This window comes from Lathamus discolor, chromosome 4 (assembly GCF_037157495.1).
Source record: "Lathamus discolor isolate bLatDis1 chromosome 4, bLatDis1.hap1, whole genome shotgun sequence".
Lineage (NCBI taxonomy): Eukaryota > Metazoa > Chordata > Aves > Psittaciformes > Psittacidae > Lathamus > Lathamus discolor.
In genome coordinates, this window is record NC_088887.1 from 30,465,573 (window position 1) to 30,482,663 (window position 17,091).

The 17,091-nt window shown below is 36.1% G+C and overlaps 1 protein-coding gene across 7 annotated transcripts in view; it reads right to left on the minus strand.

The window, feature by feature from the left end:
* The window catches only part of SYNJ1 (synaptojanin 1), a 64,695-nt gene that overhangs the window by 14,761 nt on the left and 32,843 nt on the right, over nucleotides 1-17,091 (minus strand). For all 7 annotated transcript variants that reach the window (XM_065676816.1, XM_065676814.1, XM_065676815.1 and 4 more), the window contains 12 exons: nucleotides 15,152-15,343; nucleotides 14,929-15,013; nucleotides 13,427-13,567; nucleotides 12,844-13,036; nucleotides 11,382-11,540; nucleotides 9,121-9,277; nucleotides 8,658-8,775; nucleotides 8,330-8,545; nucleotides 7,467-7,545; nucleotides 6,741-6,903; nucleotides 4,527-4,733; nucleotides 3,443-3,571 (listed from right to left, as the gene is read on the minus strand). In XM_065676816.1, the coding sequence (XP_065532888.1) occupies nucleotides 3,443-3,571; nucleotides 4,527-4,733; nucleotides 6,741-6,903; nucleotides 7,467-7,545; nucleotides 8,330-8,545; nucleotides 8,658-8,775; nucleotides 9,121-9,277; nucleotides 11,382-11,540; nucleotides 12,844-13,036; nucleotides 13,427-13,567; nucleotides 14,929-15,013; nucleotides 15,152-15,343 (1,839 nt within the window). The remainder of the gene's footprint in view (nucleotides 1-3,442; nucleotides 3,572-4,526; nucleotides 4,734-6,740; nucleotides 6,904-7,466; nucleotides 7,546-8,329; nucleotides 8,546-8,657; nucleotides 8,776-9,120; nucleotides 9,278-11,381; nucleotides 11,541-12,843; nucleotides 13,037-13,426; nucleotides 13,568-14,928; nucleotides 15,014-15,151; nucleotides 15,344-17,091) is intronic.

Consider the following 17,091-nt stretch of genomic DNA (forward strand, 5'->3'; position numbering starts at 1 on the left):
AACTCCTGCCTTGACATCTTTAGACAGAACTCCATGTTTTGCAATGGTTACATTTACACATTAGCTTCATGGAAAATAAAGCAACCCCAACTTCTCTTAAAGTAAAATGTGCATATATGTACACAAGTGTATGTGTGTATATCTGTGTGTGCATATATATGAAATCTAGGCTATTTGCCTATATTTGAACAATGCATTTACTGTCTAAGGCTACTTGTTTACACCATTACTGAACATTCCTTCTTCACCAAGAAAAGGAGGTGGTTCCCCATATTTAAAAGAAAGAAGGAAGAAAAAGCATTTTCAGAATGACTGACATATCCCAATGCACCTGAACAATGCTCTGAAAAAAAAAAAAGCTATAGGAGAAAAATAATGATGTTGAATGGTTCCTGCAAGACTAAGTTTAATGAGTGACTATAATTATCAGTGTACACTACTAAGTACTTGCTGTTTGGGTGCATGTACTTTCATAGCTTATTGTACTTGCATTTCTTTTAGTGTCAACTTGAGTACTGCTTTTTCTAAGCTTATTTATTTGGAGGATAATCACACTGAAAATGTAGTGCATTTTACCCATATTGTTGCATATACTGAAAATACTGGGCATTCTCTCAATCTTAACCCAACCTTCACCCCACTTTAACAGTTTAAACCAATGATAAGAGACAACTATAAGCCTTTCCCGCATTAATCAGGAAAAGTCTGACTAATATTATTAAAGGAAAAAACACAACAAAACAAATATTCTTTTTAACTTTAAGTAATTGATAACCAGCAGCCTTTACAATTGTTAATGTTCTGTAAGCATTTCCTCTGTAATGTATTAAAAAAAAATCTTGCGTAAAGGGAGTGCAACATTTTATTTTTTAACTATAAACAATGAGAGCTTATAAAATCCTCAGTGGAAGTCTTTGGCATTAGCAGGCAGTAAGTCTAAACTTTGCAACCTCCTGCAATAAGCATATAGCCTTGTTCCCTTGAATTCTGAGTTACTTCTGATGTAAAATAGGACCAAACTCTACAAAAGCCCCTAAACCTTAGATGCCCAAATCCTGCTCCTATCTCCAAAGCATACTGAGCCATCAGAAGAAATGTTATGGGCATTGAAGGCAGTGCAGCACTCAGAAAAAAAGGTTAGAACACATGAGCAAAAAAAAACCCCACGACATTTAAAATGCATGACATTTTAAAGACATGATCAGTGTCACTTTGCATGTGCTACAGTAAAAACAAAGTTTGATATACAGTACACAGGGACATTTTCACAGTGCTTTAGAAGCCTTCTAGGTAAAAGAAACAGATGTCATTTCCCCAAGCGTGGTATCACAGTATGACATTTATACTGCTTCCAGTCCTGTGCTAGCTTGCTCTGAGCTGAGCTCGAGTACTGCAGAAAAGCAAAGCATCATGCCTTATAAATGTACACCATGAGTGGAAAATGAGGACAGAAAAAGTGGGATGACCTTCAGGTCATCACAATCTCTTTTAAAAGACTGCATAAAAAGCAAGTTTTATGCAAGTTACAGTTCTTTATGGGAAGCTACGTTGGGAAAAAGGGTAAAAAAGAGCTAGTTTTTGCAAAACTGGGACAAACTAGGTGAACAGGATTGTATCAGTGCAGATAAAACTATATAAGGCTGAAGCAGAATGACAAAATAAATCTCACATAGGTAACACATTATGTATAAATTGGCCATTTTTTAAAACTTAAGCATTTTAACTAATTTGAGATATTATGCCTTTGGGATAATGATCTCCTCCCCTCAAGTGCATCTAAGAGCCATGCACATCTCTGCCAGAGATCAGACTAAGTTAGTGGGTACTTTTATACTATGTAAAATAGTTTTGCTTATTTTCTGAGACTGCTCAAAGCTTATGGATTATTTTCTCAAAAACTCCTCTTTCCTGCCAACTAAGTGGTAGTATCTGAAGAGCCATTAAGAAAGTATTTCAGAGCCACTCACTACTCTCACTCTATCCCATGTATTAATGAGCTGATTTAGGTCCAAGCAGAACAGCTCTGCTATGAAGCATGGACAAAGAAGGACAAAGATTAGTTTCAAGAAGAAGCACTTCTGAGAATGTTTAAGTTGGTATTACATGCAAAACCAGACAAGCTGGAAAAAAACAAAACTAGTCAGAAGGGTTGATAAGGTCCTCAGCATTATCAAGAGGGAAGGAATTATGGGGTACAGACATGTAGCTCTCAAATGCCTTCAAAGTAACCAAATAAATTCCTTTGCTAAGTTTGTGTTTCTGAAGTATAGGCTAGTTCCAAGAACCATGGAGGATGTTTCACGTCTTTAGGAAGGACTTAGGAGCACATATCAGACTTGGAAACAAAAATTAAACTACCCATCAGCAGTAGTTTCAACTTGAACAATTAATTAATGGATAACCACTGCAAGTAGCTACAATCACGATCAGTTTTGCAATGCTCCTTGTTGTAGACTGTGAGGGGAAAAGCTAGCCTTTTCACAAATAAACACAGGTTTCTGCTTCCACAGAAAAGTTAGCATGGTATATTTTGACCAGGACCAAGTAATAAATACCTGTGACAACTTTAATCTCTCTGACTATAATATAGCAACTTCTGGAGAAATACTGTCTCACTAAAAAGTCAAATGTAATTCAGAGGGGGATACAAACCCTGAAAAAGTGATTACATTGACATTCAAGTATCACCCATTTTTATACCTTTGGACATCATCATATTAAGTACTGGCATAACAGACCACCATAGTAGTTTTGCTACGTAGTCATATTTGAAAACAATTAAAATCATTACCTCCAAATTCTTTTCTAGCAGGTGCAGGACTCCTACCGCCTTACAGTATTTAAGAAATGAATGCAGCAATAATGAAAAATATCAGTACAGTAAGAGGGAAGAAAAAGAATGAGAAAGTTAAAATGACATGGGTCAGTTAGTTATTCATTACGTTGCCCATATGCTTCTGAACATCCAGTTTCTCTTAGTGCTCAATCGTTTACATTTTCAGATGATCCAGATGAATTCTACATTAAAAACCTGGACATGATAAAATGCATACATACTGATGCCCAAATTAAAAGAATATAATCAGTGAATGCACAAGACTATTTGTCTTTTGAAAATGAAGATGCTATGGAAATAAAAATGTAGAGTAAACACTGCTGTAGGAAGCCCGCACTTTTAAAGTGTGAAAATAAGTTTATAATTTTTTTAAAACTTATTCACTAAGCAAAGACAACAGTATTTAAATGGTACTGGAAAATGCTGTTATTTCCCATACAGTTATTACTATTAAATGTACCAACTCAACATTTTGGTGAAAAAATGGGATGTTCCATTGAGTCCCAAACCAAAATGTAATATATAGTTTGGGTGTGGACTTCAAAGTTGACCTCACAAACTTGACACGAAATACTCCTGACCACCTGATGCACATTACTGCATTACCTGATGGTGGAGGTGGCCTCTGTGGTGGAGCGGGGCGCGCAGGAGGAGCAACTGGGCGAGGTGGAGGAGGACGCTTAGGCTCCAGGCTCTGAGAAGACTCTTTCTGCTGGGTGCCAACCTGAAATTCAGCTGAACAAGATGACAGAAAACAATGCAAACATTAATTACTTGTACATTCTAATCACAGTAAAGCTGTTCTAATAGCAAGTTAGTTTTGCAGAGAGGACAGTCAGCTATCAGCCCTGGAAACAATGATACAGAAGTTCTTGAGAGAGGGAAAACAAAAGGAATAAGCCAATGGAGAAAAGAAGCACATGCCCTAAGCCAAGATTATTGTCTCATATGCTTTAACCAGTACATGCTTTTCATAGAATCCTGAACATTCTTTGAAAAGTTCCAAATTCTGCACTAAATGCTCTAGAAAAAAATGTTACAAGGGGAATTCTGAAGGCATTCTAGCAGTCTTTGTGAAGGTACTCCAAATTACATTGAAATAAACTGCTCTAGAAGCCATTCCAAACACTGTAATTTTAAATATCACCTTTGTCACTGAAATAAATTTGTGTTTAAACAGTAGCTTTCATATTATACGGCCTATTTACAAATCTACATATTACAATTTACATTATTACGGCTGATAAGAGCATTAACTGAAATGGGGTAGATTTGAAGAGTATGACTGAAGTGAACTACGATGATACTGACCCACTACAACAGGATTTTTCAGCAGAGGTTTAAAACTAATCGAATTAGAAAGCCTATTAACCACACAACTTTTTGAGCTGTCTCTTTCATGATGAAATGCTAGAGAACTAGAGCAAGTTAGGTAGCTTGCAGCAGTGCAGATCCATGGACACAGGAAACAAAGCTCTTCTACTGCTCATAAGGAGAACCAAGACAAAGAATGAGGTGATTCGCCCACAGCCACTTATGCAGAAAATGCTAGATAATAACAAGAATAGCCTTTTGTATGAATCTAAAAGCTCTATTAAAAATAATCTGTAAGATAGTATTCTACCACTGGGACAGACAGCTGCCAGATTGTACAGTGGTAATAGAGGCAGTTGAGCAATATAATACACACTGTGTGTGGAAACAGGTGGTCCAGGAGTTTTTGCCGGTGCTCGGCTCGGCCTCACTGGGAGTGCAGGTCCATCTGACAGCGTAGGGGATTGACAGGGACTGGAACGTGGTGAAGAGCTTGGGGAGGTTCCAAGACCAGAGCTTGAAGTAGGCTGTAGATGCTGAGGAAGGATTTCTTCTACTTCTGCACTGTAGTCATCAATGTCTCCTAAATAACATTCCAAAGAAGAAAAAGCATGTAAAATAAAGGGAACAATAGGTTTTTGTTTTAAAAAGTGGAGAAATTATAAACTTATTCTAGGCATGGGATTTTTCACAAAAAGCCTTCAAGCTCCAAGGAATTAGCTCAACAACCAAAGCATAATTCTTGCATCGTAAAATTATATACGAAGAATGCATATATATTCAAACTGGTTGAAAATACTCCAAATGCACAATAGGTATTATGGAAATATATTACTGGTAATTATAATAGAGTGACAACCGCAACATTGTTTAACCAAACCATCAGATTTACAAAGAAGATCATTGCAAAAATTATTTCCCTGGTTTGCAATAGATGTCAAGTTTCACTTATACTTTAGAAAGATGGGCATGGGATTTTAAGATATCTTCTATTTGTAATACCTTCTGTTTGAAAAAGTGGAATGATGTTTAAAAAAGAAGGTTCAACATGGATATGCCTGTGAAAAATAAACCGTCAATTTAGAATATTGTCATGTTGATATTCAAAATGCCTAAAATAGACAATTATCCCATCACAGACCAACAGGACCACAGTAATCCTCTCTTCCAAGGTACATGAACAACACAGTGTTCTACAGAAGTTCCATCTTCAACTTTGCACTGCACAGCAGTAACAGAGTAATCAGGCTGCCAATTAGATAATAGCTCTTGATCCAAAAGTCTTAGGGGATTCAAGATGTCACATTTGAAGAGAATCATGCTATTTCACAGAGGACTACTAATAAAATCAACCAACCATAGAAGCGTCTAAACTGTTAAAGTCCTGTTTTCCACTTGCATTGGAAAACAGATGAAGCATCTTACGACATCGAGACTATCACCAATTCCAACTTTTCATACAGGTTTCCCATACCTGTACCCTTACCGAAACATACATCCCTTTCTGAAATACCTATATAAAAAAACCCTCTTTGTCTACTCTTTTCAGTATACATAGCCGCCGTCTGTTTTCCTGAAACTTTTGCAACACAATGTTTACCCTTAAGGAGCTTGGATAGAAATTCAAAGCAAATGAACTACTCAGAATAAATCAATATAGACACAATGACTACATCTAGAAACTACATCTGTTCAAGTAGTTACAAAAAACAACCTTGTAAAATACATACGGAAATGCAATACACACACGAAGTGTCAGCAGGTAAGGGGTGTGCTTGTGTGGCTTTGCTGCTGTTCAAAAAACAGCTTTTTTATTTGCCAACGATATAAGAAGAGTATTTTTTAATGTAGAGAAGAGAGTGAATCAGACCTTTCCTAAAAATTAATTAACAGATTAAAAAATAAGATGTGACAAAGTCCATAGATAAGAAACATGCAAGTAAAGAAAGGCAAAAATGCAGAGGCACAATTGCTGCAATAGTGATATTCAGCAACTTGAGGATTATGCTAAAAAAGTATGACATGAAAAGACACAAAAACCCTCCAGTTAAAAAAACAAAACTGACAAAACCCAGTTAAATGAAACTCATCAATGCCAAAGATCAGGCCACTTCAAGAGCAACAGAGATTAAAGGTTTCCTTGCCTCACTCATATTTGCCTGCCTGTCAAAGGCTTACCTGTTGTCTTCTTGGGGTTGGTAAATATTCAGTATCCTATTAATGTATTATGCACATTGGCAAAAAAAAAAATAAATAATTGCTTTGCACTCTGATGTTTTGTATATCCTGCTTATAGGGTGTCTTCATGAACAGTAAAAGTTGCCTGAAAGAAGTGACCCTGAGAGGGTAGGTCACAGGATAAATTGAGAAGAACGAAGAGACTGTCAGCAAATTAGTAAAACCTTGAGATACAAGTGTAAACTAACACTGTTCAACAAGTTGTCAAGATATTACTGCAAATAACAGGATTTCTAATTTATCTATTTAAGACTGGTATAAACTTGTCAAAGTATTTATATATACATTAAATTAACCACATTATTTACGACTGTCAACATTTCAAAATGGCAAGTGTTTTATTTCAACACACCTTCCATATCATAGTCAGCAGTAACCTCAGCATCTTCACAAAGCAAAGTGGAGCTTGTTGATGAAGGTAGCCCAATATTAATCTTCTCTAGATTCATTTCATCTTCCAAAGTTCTGATCCAATCTGGATTTTTCAAACTTATGTTTATAATCCTTCCTAGTAGCTGAAGTGACAAAAAAGGTATGCACAAACCAGAAATTGTTAAAATCCAGCATTCTAGATTTAAAAAAAATAAAAATACTGAAAATGTCCCAAGTAGGGTTATCAGAATTCCTGGCACTAAAAAGTAACACTGACACATCACAGAAGTACTTGTGCTTTTCACTTCATTTTGGTAATTAAGTACATTTATGCAGTTTAAACTGTTAATTATAGCTATTTAATATTTTTCTAAAGAAAAACTAACAACTTGTCTCGTAAGATTTTCCTTTTTAATTAATAGGAAAACTTCAGGTTTCTTTATTCTGACAGAAACACTACTCTTCATAAAGAAAAACAGACTTGCTTATGCACTACATTAATAAAGCTATGTGACTACCAAAAGTAAACCAACCAAACAAAAAAAACCCTGAAAAATAAAATTGGATGCATCAGCCTAGTACAGAACATGAAAAACTTTATTCTTAAAAATAAATGGACAAATTAAAAACCCTGTCCCCAACCAAGAAGTCTTTAAAAAGTTGAATTTTCTCTTCCTATAGGAAAGTTCAGTAATTTTTGCATTACCTCAGTACCATTCAGATTCATAACATTCAAAGCAGAGCTTCCTTCCAAAAATGTTACCCACATTTTGTCTTCTACAAACCTGCAAAGCCCATCGGAAACAATAATTAAAATACTTTATCTTATCGACTAACTTTTCAAGCCTCTTACCTTAAAGGTTTTTCAGTGGTTCATTTCATGGAGAAGAATTATTTATTAAGTTTGTTAAAACATAATTGACTAATAAGCTTTAATTGAATGCATCCTTGCAACAACAAGCAAAAGAGAGAACCAGGTAAATAACACAGAGTGAAAGCACTGTCCTCTTAAAAATTATATGACTACAGTTACACATTCAATAGTAGTTGTGTGGCTTACAGGTTAGATATTTGTATTAGTTTTTCCACATGTCATCACACTACGGACTCGGAACTGTGCTCCTAGTCTTCTGAAAAAAAAACCCCAACCAATCAACCGAAAAAACCCCAACCCAAAAAACCCAATTCTAACCAAAATAACCCCCCAAGCCCCAATAAAATACAACACTTATAGTTCAATTAACAGTTTAGTGAAAGTGCAACATTCACAGGGATCCTCTTGTCTTCAGGTCTTTTAAAATTACTAACCTAATTTTAGAATACAAAGTCAGTAGGATACTCTATCTCAAAAATAAAGAGTAACAGCAAAAATTAAGTCTGAAAACCGAGACACATACAGGTACGTACAACTTATTTTTATCTGTAAAGACATGAAAGTTGAAATCTAAATGTTAAAAATTAAGCAGAGCAGATTGTAACTGAAATGCCCACTAAGAAAGTAACTTTATTCAAGAAATAGGTGGGAACAATGAAGAGGAATGAAGATTAAACGTAAAAAGTCTTTCTAACCTTATAAGTATAACTTCACCATAGCTTGCAAATTTTTGAAGAAGTTCATCAATTAAGTTGTCATCAAAATAGTTTTCTTCTGCTGAAGAACTTTTGATGGAGACCATTACAGTACCATCAGGTGGTCCTTGCATTGCAATCACCTCCTTATAAACCTTTTGTCTCTCTTCTGCTTCAATTTCAAATATGTCAATGTCAATCAATGCAACCACAGGCCTTTGAAATATACAAGAAAGAGCTGTAAGCAGAGTATCTTAACAACAAAATACGTAATATGAATATCAAATTTTCAGTTATTAGGAAGTAATGTATAAAATAAAACTGAAACCTATGATCAGATGTTTTCAGCTCTGCTCTTCCGTAGTGCAACAAAGTACCAGGATTCCATGTATAAGGGACGTTACTGTCACTGTGAAAACTAGCATTCAGAAGATCCAGGTCTTCAGCTACAGTCAGTATTAATGAAAACAAAAGGGGAAAACCACCATGATTGCGAGAACATGCTTTAAAAAATAAATTATTTGTAAATAGAGAAAAAAGAAAGTAAACCAAAACCAAGTGTTCTACAGATAAAAACAGTACTTTCAAAGTACTGAAATATCAGTAACTGGCACCTGATTCTTGATCCTCTTGTTCAGCATCACTGTGTTTACTGTAGATGCTATTATTAGCTTTGTTTCATACAAAGTCAGGGATAGAAGTTCAGAATCACTAGCACTGCGAATGTCACTAACTGGATTCTATAAGCCAGTGAAAAGAATATTTTAAACAACTTAAGGAAGCACTCAAACCTGATCGGTCAAAAGGCCATTTTCTTCTTCTCCAGAGAATACGATCTGTCCATGCTGGTGTGCGACATTTTTCACTGGTGTCATAGTCATCAGAAAACAGATCATATTTGTATGTGGGAGCAAAATTTATTTTGCCTTCCAAAAATCCCCTAAAAATCTGTAAGAAACAAGGCAGTTATGCGTCATGCCAGAAGACTGAAACAGATGGGAAACTGCTTGAAACTAATGAGAATTCTCTTTTGTAACAGTGAAAACCTGTATACATTAAAAAAAAATAATAATAATTTGATAATACGAATCCTTCTCCAAATTTTATCTGCTGAAAACATCCTACATTTGCCACTAAGACTAAATAGTGACCCTGACCCAGACAGATCATCATTAAACAGATGTATGCCAGCATTTATATCTTTAAACCCAGGCTCATGAGCAACCTACAGTTCTTCTAATGTCATTCAGAACTTGCGGTCATCCAGAACACAGATGCTGTCCACAGCACTTTAATTAGTTGGTTAGTTGCTCATGTGTCAGCAAAAGTTGGGAACTGAGGTTTATATTCCATGTATCTATCTAAACATGCAAAACATTCCCCCCAAATTGACAGAAGACAGCAATAAGTAGGAGGTAAGGGGTGGGAGACAGAAAGAGTCCTTAATATATTTGATATAAAATATTGGAGAGAGAGGGTTATCACCAGTTTCTTCTCAAGCGAATAGGCAAACAGATTTAAAGGAGATATCTGCCAAGAGGACGTATGGTATTTAGAGATACAGTGTCAAACGAAATGAATCAAAAAATCCGTTAGGTACTTTGCAACATAAACAGACAGAGTCAGCTGACACAAGACCCTAAAAGGCCAGGAGATCTGCTCCCTCCTTAAGTGTCTAAACTACACATAATCTAATACCCTTTAGTTATCTTAACCAGCTCCAGTCTTAAGTTTAAACTTTTATGGGGAGTTTTACTTAACATCAGAGATCTGAAAAATAGAAATCTAACTTAGGTCTGCATCAGATGACAGGTTAGCCTGCTTTTCTTATTGGAAATATAAAATGAAATCCAGCCAATTTAAAAATCTGTGTCAGAAGATCAATGTCAAAAGATCCACAGCTTCTTAGACAATTAATTTCTCTGCCTCCGATAATTGTTTCTTAACCCACTTTTATGAAGACAGTAGCTATGTAAATGCCTTTCCTGAACAGCAGATACACCAGATAACAACCACATGCAATCACAGAGCTACTCTTGGTAGCCAGCTGATACCTGCTGCTGCCCAGTCAGTCACTTTCAAATAATGGGAGTATTACCTAACAATGCAATACTAACTCCTTTTTTCTCCACAGTCAGGAGATTATTTTGAGTCCTTTTCATATTCAGGCAGTTTCCATAGATCTTTCCCGCTTTATAACTCCTTTAAGTGTCCCCAAATCCTCTATACGTCTCTTGTTTTGGTCACATTAACAAACAATCATGCTGTCTGCCCACTTGAATGTACATCTCACTTTATGTAGGAACTGGGCTTTAAAAAAAATAAACTGAAACTTATCAAGTGTTTTCCCTCCTGTTCTGGGGCACAAGACACCAGCACAAATGGAAGAGAACTCTAATTCAGAAAAAACACTACTTATGATCAAAGTGTTGGCAAGTAGAAAAAACTAACAGCATTCCCTCATAAAGCTGGAAAGAAATAACACACAGTTGTACACAAAATTTAATTAATTACAAATATTCTGTTAGTTGCTACGTGCTGCGTCCCAAGACACCCTAAAAATTAAAATCTGAAGGTTTCTTCAGACTTTGCTACCCTATTTTTTTTGGAATAACAAAGTAAGTAAAAAGGTCTACAATTTGGACTAGGCCTTTGTCCAAGAAAATTACACAGTAGCAACATTGGACCTATTACTGCAGCAATTTAAAGTAACTGGTAACATTACCAAAAGAACTTCTATAGATACATATTTTAACAGTTGCACCTGCTTAAAATATATATATATATATATATATATATAACTAGTAAACTCAAAGATAAAGTTCTAATAGATAAATATAATATAGTGTTTCCTTTTTTGGCGTCACTGGCTCTTCAGGTCAGTTACTATGAATTAAGTTATTAAATGCTGCTGTCGCACCCTTCCATACCACTGCCTGGAAAAAAGTGATAAGCAAAACATATTGAGGATATAGGTTTACAGAAGCACCACAGAAAACTGCTAAAGCCAAAAAGAAAAATAAAGCATTTTTAAGTAATATGTTTAAGATACCTGTCCAGAATTTTTCTGATTCATAAGCTGGTCTCCTGCAATAAGGGAGTCCCAGTTCTGTTGTCGTATTAGCTCCTTAACCTCCTCATTTGGAATATCAATTCGATAATTAAAGTCACCACACCAAAAGATATAATCATGGGAAAAGAGCATCCTTCCCTGTCAAACAGAGGCACACAATGAAGTTAAAAACATCCAAAAGATTTAGAAATTCAATTTTTAACTTTAAAACATAATGCATCATTTCAATCTGATGAGGACAACTGAAATACACAATAGTATTTACTGTTCATATGGTAGCACAACATAGCCAAGTGTATGGTATTCACACATACAGAATATGAAAGAAGCAGCAATATCTCTGTTGTTTCCATTTCTAAAGAAACATGAGTCGTGTGAATTGGATTCTAAAACTCTTCATCTTTCTACTTCTGTTTTAGAAGTCTGCTCTGAGATGGCAACTAATATATATGTCACAACTAGGTTACAAAGGAGAACAAAATACTACCGTGGGATATTGTGGCATAATATCCCAACAAACTGCAAAACAGTACTGACTGTTTGGAACCTTGAGATTATTTGAAGACTTTTCAATTACATATAATTTTTATGGCTAGGGAGAGACAGAAGGGCTCTGTTAGTTCAGACAAAGCAGAAGGCTTAAAGTGAGAAATTTTACTTCTTTGTTTTGATTTTTGCATTGCTCTTAAATAAATCAAAGCAGATAAACTGGCAGATTAAAATGGCAGCACTTAGGAAACTGTTTCTGGGGACCATAATAATACAGCATTTTCAAGAAAAACTGAAACATGACCATGGGGACAAATACAGAAATTAAAAAAACCCCTATAAAATAAGATGTGAGAATCCTTCACAGTAACATAAAAAGTAACAAAGGACAGTTTGACTACAAAATTTAAGACGGTTTTAAGTCTCAAGAAAGAATTTTGTTGCACTGATGAAAGTATCAATTTACTTTTACTTGGTGTTTGATAATCCGTTATGAGAATATGGTACAGAACTGCACAATCCAACTTGACAAAAATGAGTGAAAAAGAAGTTAAAATTAGTGTACTGAAATGTGTACTGAAAACAGTGCTGTTTTCCATGAATTTTTTTTCTCATAGTTGATTAACTCCAGTGCCTATAAAAGTTAGACAGCATGTCAGGAATCCATCAGGTCTTTCTCCTGTGCTAAATCCTTGATGCCTAATGCTAGCCATTGAATTCATGCGTCACCATCTCTATCAGTCATTACACTGGAAAGGTATATTCTTTCTGCAGTCATCTCTTTCAATAAAACTTGTGGGAACGTAGTTATCTCTGGGAAGTTCCCAAGGAAATTTGATTTCCACAGGAATCTGATGAGGGGCAAAAAATAAATAGAGCTTTTGGATGGAGCTGCTGGAGCTCAAAGGGTTTAACTTCTTATTCATTATGGAATTTGAACACTGTTGCTTACCATTGGAAAACTGAGCTTGCGAGCTATTTCTACGAAGTCTTCATTTCTCTCCTTAACTTGTGACTGCCCTGCAGCAAAATGACTGCAGACAAAGCAAAGACTGGATGTATGAAACAACATCCGAATTGCTACTGCACCTTTATTACCAGTGGCTCCTCCCATGCCAGTCTTTACAGTGTCAACAGCAACATCCCTGAAAGAGTTAAACAACTATTAAACCTTCAAATACAATGGCACAGAAGTTAACAGCTTTAAGTATGTCTGAGTAAGACATTATGTTGGTAAGAGAACATTTTCACATTGTTCTTTCAGCAGTAAGGCCACTGGGCTATTTTAACAAGATGCCAACAGCTATTGAGGAGGTAACAATTTAACTCCTCAGCTTTTCAAGCTCTCTTGGCAACTGATGAGGAATTTAAAAAGTAAAAGAATAAAATAATTTAAGCATGATAAAAGAATTTAAGCGACTAGTTCCCCAGAAGATGGAACAACTCATACACTTCTTAGTACACTTGCATGTTAGCTTGCAATATACAGCAAACTGAAGGTGACCCAACTTGGGCACAGCTGTGGGTTCACTGACCTGATAAAAGGCGCATGCTGGGGCCTGATGAACACAAAAAGGCAGACACCCACCAACTGCTCAGAAGCCAACAGCACATACTTGTAATCTCTTGATATAGTCTTCTGCAGCTCAGCAGCCCAGAGCTTCTGATTGGTTGTGCTAGAAGTGAGATGAAAAATGGCAGTTTTAAAACAAAACAAGTGAGCAGGTATCTAAACTGTTGATCTAATTGAATAACCTTCATACAACAACCTAAACTAAACCCTGAGGTAGCAAGGCAAAGCCAAGTTGTGAATGGTGCTCAAATGCCTCCTAGCACAGACACAAGCTGTCATGACACCCTCATTTCAAATTCAGCCTCATAAAATGCTGCCTCACTTTTCTCAACACCACAGACAATGTTAGGAGCCAGGGCTATCTTTCCTCTATTTCTGAGGCTAGACTAGAGGAGCAAAACCGAAGAATTTTTATAGGGAGTTACTTCCTGGCCTAGAGCTAAGTTAATACTGGAAAACGAGATGTCCATGTCTTTGATCAAGAAGAAACTTCCTTAGAGACCTAACAGACTATGGTTTTCAAAGCCAGTATTGGAAATAAATCACAGAATCATAGAATAGTGAGGGTTGGAAAGGACCTCAAGACCATCTAGTTCCAACCCCTCTGCCATGGGCAGGGACACCTCACACTAAACCATCTCACCCAAGGCTTCGTCCAACCTGGCTTTGAAATGACAAATATCAGACCTGGAGACAGTGTTATCTAGACACAGTGTGAAATTAGGGGATGACAAAACTGCCACTCCTCAAGACAAAAGCCTGTGCAAGGTTGACAGTGTTACAGGCTTTAGATGCTTTTTCCAATGTGTTATAGCTAAACACCAGAAAGCATGCAAAATGGGCAGACAAAACAACAGACAAAGGGAATAGGACTACACATCAAGACTTCACCACTGGTAAAAATATTTTTTCATAACTCCCTCTACTAGATTCGAGAAATCCAAACTCACTGATATACATGTAATTCACGGAATGACAACAAAACCTGACAGTGTAGAAGGAAGCCTTGCTTTATGTAGATCAAAATTTGACGCAATACACTATATAAAGGCATAAAACAATACATGCTTTTGGAAGAAATTTCACAGGACTTACTGTTCCAAGCAATAAGAAGGCACAGACAAAGCAGAATGCTACAAGCATCAGAGGTAAATTCCTTCAAAGTATAAAATGAAGGAAAAAGTTGAGGGGCTGCTGAAGGTCAATCCAAAATATGGCCAAGTACTGACTATTTGGATCCTTGAGATTACATTAGACATGATCTAAGTGATCTCAGCTTTGCTAGGGAAGCTGAGATGAAGTCTGCAGTCCTGGCACAGAAACTGGCAGAGAGAACTGGAACACAGTCAAAAATTAACCCAGACTAACCTCAGCCATTACAAAACAGAACAACAAAATAAATAACATTTTACTCAATAAAATGTGGTTACCAACTAAACAGCACTGTACAGATTGTATACCGACCTGGCATTCACAATGTTTCCTGCATTTAACTCCACCATTTCTTCAAATCCAATGGCAAATATGTCTACAGGCTTGCTTTTGCGATCTGCATTTAAATATTAAAAAATCTAATTGTAATTTATAATTAAGAACCAAGACATATATATATATCTGTTTCAATGTTTATGATTGAATTATGAAAAGCAGAGTTTTCAAGAAAAAATTGTCAGAACACAAATCTTACCTTGGAATTCATGAATTCCAGCTAACTTCGGTGCATCTAGAAGCCAGTCAGTGAGGGTCTGATTTCTAAAGGCAATACTTCGAAACTGCTTCCCCCCGTTGACATTCCACGTCCCGACACAGACTCGAATTTTTTTCGGTTTTGCATACTTATAAAAGTTTTCACACATACTCTTTAGCACTTTTACAGATGCTGCAAAAACATTTGAAAAGACATTATTTTTATATAGAATGTTTCTCCAGGAAACTTGGCAACGAGATCTTTCCCTTTAAAAAACGGCGACAAATCCATGCACAGACATATAGAAAGTTAAACTGTGAAAGCAAGATGAATGCAACTTTTCACAAGGGGAAGTACATTTGCAGACATACTACTTGTCTGGGTAGGATACTGACTGATTGAAAGTCAGCAGTAATTTGTTCAAAGTAACATATATACATATAAATGATACATAAAAGAAACGTAAGTTCTATGTTTTATAAATATCTGTCATTCTTTCACCCTGTGTATGATCCTCTATGGAAACCACTATTTTTCATATATGCCAACACAGGTATTTACCTCATTTTCACAGAGTACATTCATGAAAGTCAATCTCCATTGCAAAAAAACCTGACAGATATGCTCACAGTAAAAAAAACTGATATACTACCTTTACTAAAATAGGTAAGGTATATTATTTTATCATATAAGCCACAAATCTGAATTATTTTTAGGTTAGTTGTATTCCTAGAATTCTGCTTTAGTGAGGAAAGTAGGCTAGGATTCAAAACAATTAAACTCATTTCCCTGTTACACCAGCCTTTCTCTGTGCCTTGTTGCTATCTGCCAGATGGGAGAGCGTGTAATGACCCATCTGTAAAGGGCATTGTGAGAAACAAATAAACAAGATTATTCCACGGTCAGACACTAGAGTTACAGACATTTTAAAAGTCCCTTCATGAATCGGCTGCATAATACAGTCATACAGCTATATTTTCTAATGCAAACAAACAGGTCTGAATATTTTTAACTATGCTTTTTTTCTTTAATCTCAGTGGAATAGAAATTGCATCAGGTGTAAAAAGTGTTGTTTGCTTTGTACTTTACCTAAGTGATATTAATTTACCTATTTTGAATAATCTCACAGTTATGAGACCCTGTGAAAATCATATAAACAATATTAGATGGAATTCTTCCATTCACTGTGCGCTGTCTTGCAAAGCGATCAGCTACTGGGCACAGTATTTTCATCCAAATCACCACCACAGGATGATTAGTGAGCTGCTGTTGTCTTTTTAGTTATTCTTTTAAGCTTATCACTTTTAAATTTGCTACAGAATCTTGGCTACCCAATTAAAATGAAAATCAGGGATTCTCCAGCTCTCATGGTTTTGAAACAAACGGAAAATGATGAAAGAAAATTATATATTTGTTGTTTGTGAACTCTTTCATTGCTGAACAAACCATACATCCATATATGGGCTAATCACATATAAAAGCCAATGAATTGACTGGTGTCTCCTTGGGGTACTAGAAGCAAATCATACTTGGGATCTTGCTTTCCTTACTGTAACCCAAGTAAAACCCAGGTAAGTCAACAAATCAGCAAGGATCTAACAGAATACTTAAACACGTCAGGTGAGAGCCAAATACTGAGTCTACTCCTGTCACACAGTAGGTGACACTCAGGAAGTCCACCAAATGCCAGAAAAACCTCTGAGGATCAAGGACAGAAGCTGACCACTGAAGAGAAACCAATTCAAGAAATGTACCCACAATATGCACAAGTACCTAAATCATCCCAAGGATTACCTGAACCCGAGGAACCAAAACAGCATCACAGAAGCTGTGAAGATCTGCACAGATTAGCCTTCATAGTACTCTGACCAAGTTGAAAGGCAGAGTTTGGTCTTTTATTCTCTCCAAATTCTTTTCCTTTTGCAAATTTAGCAATTTTC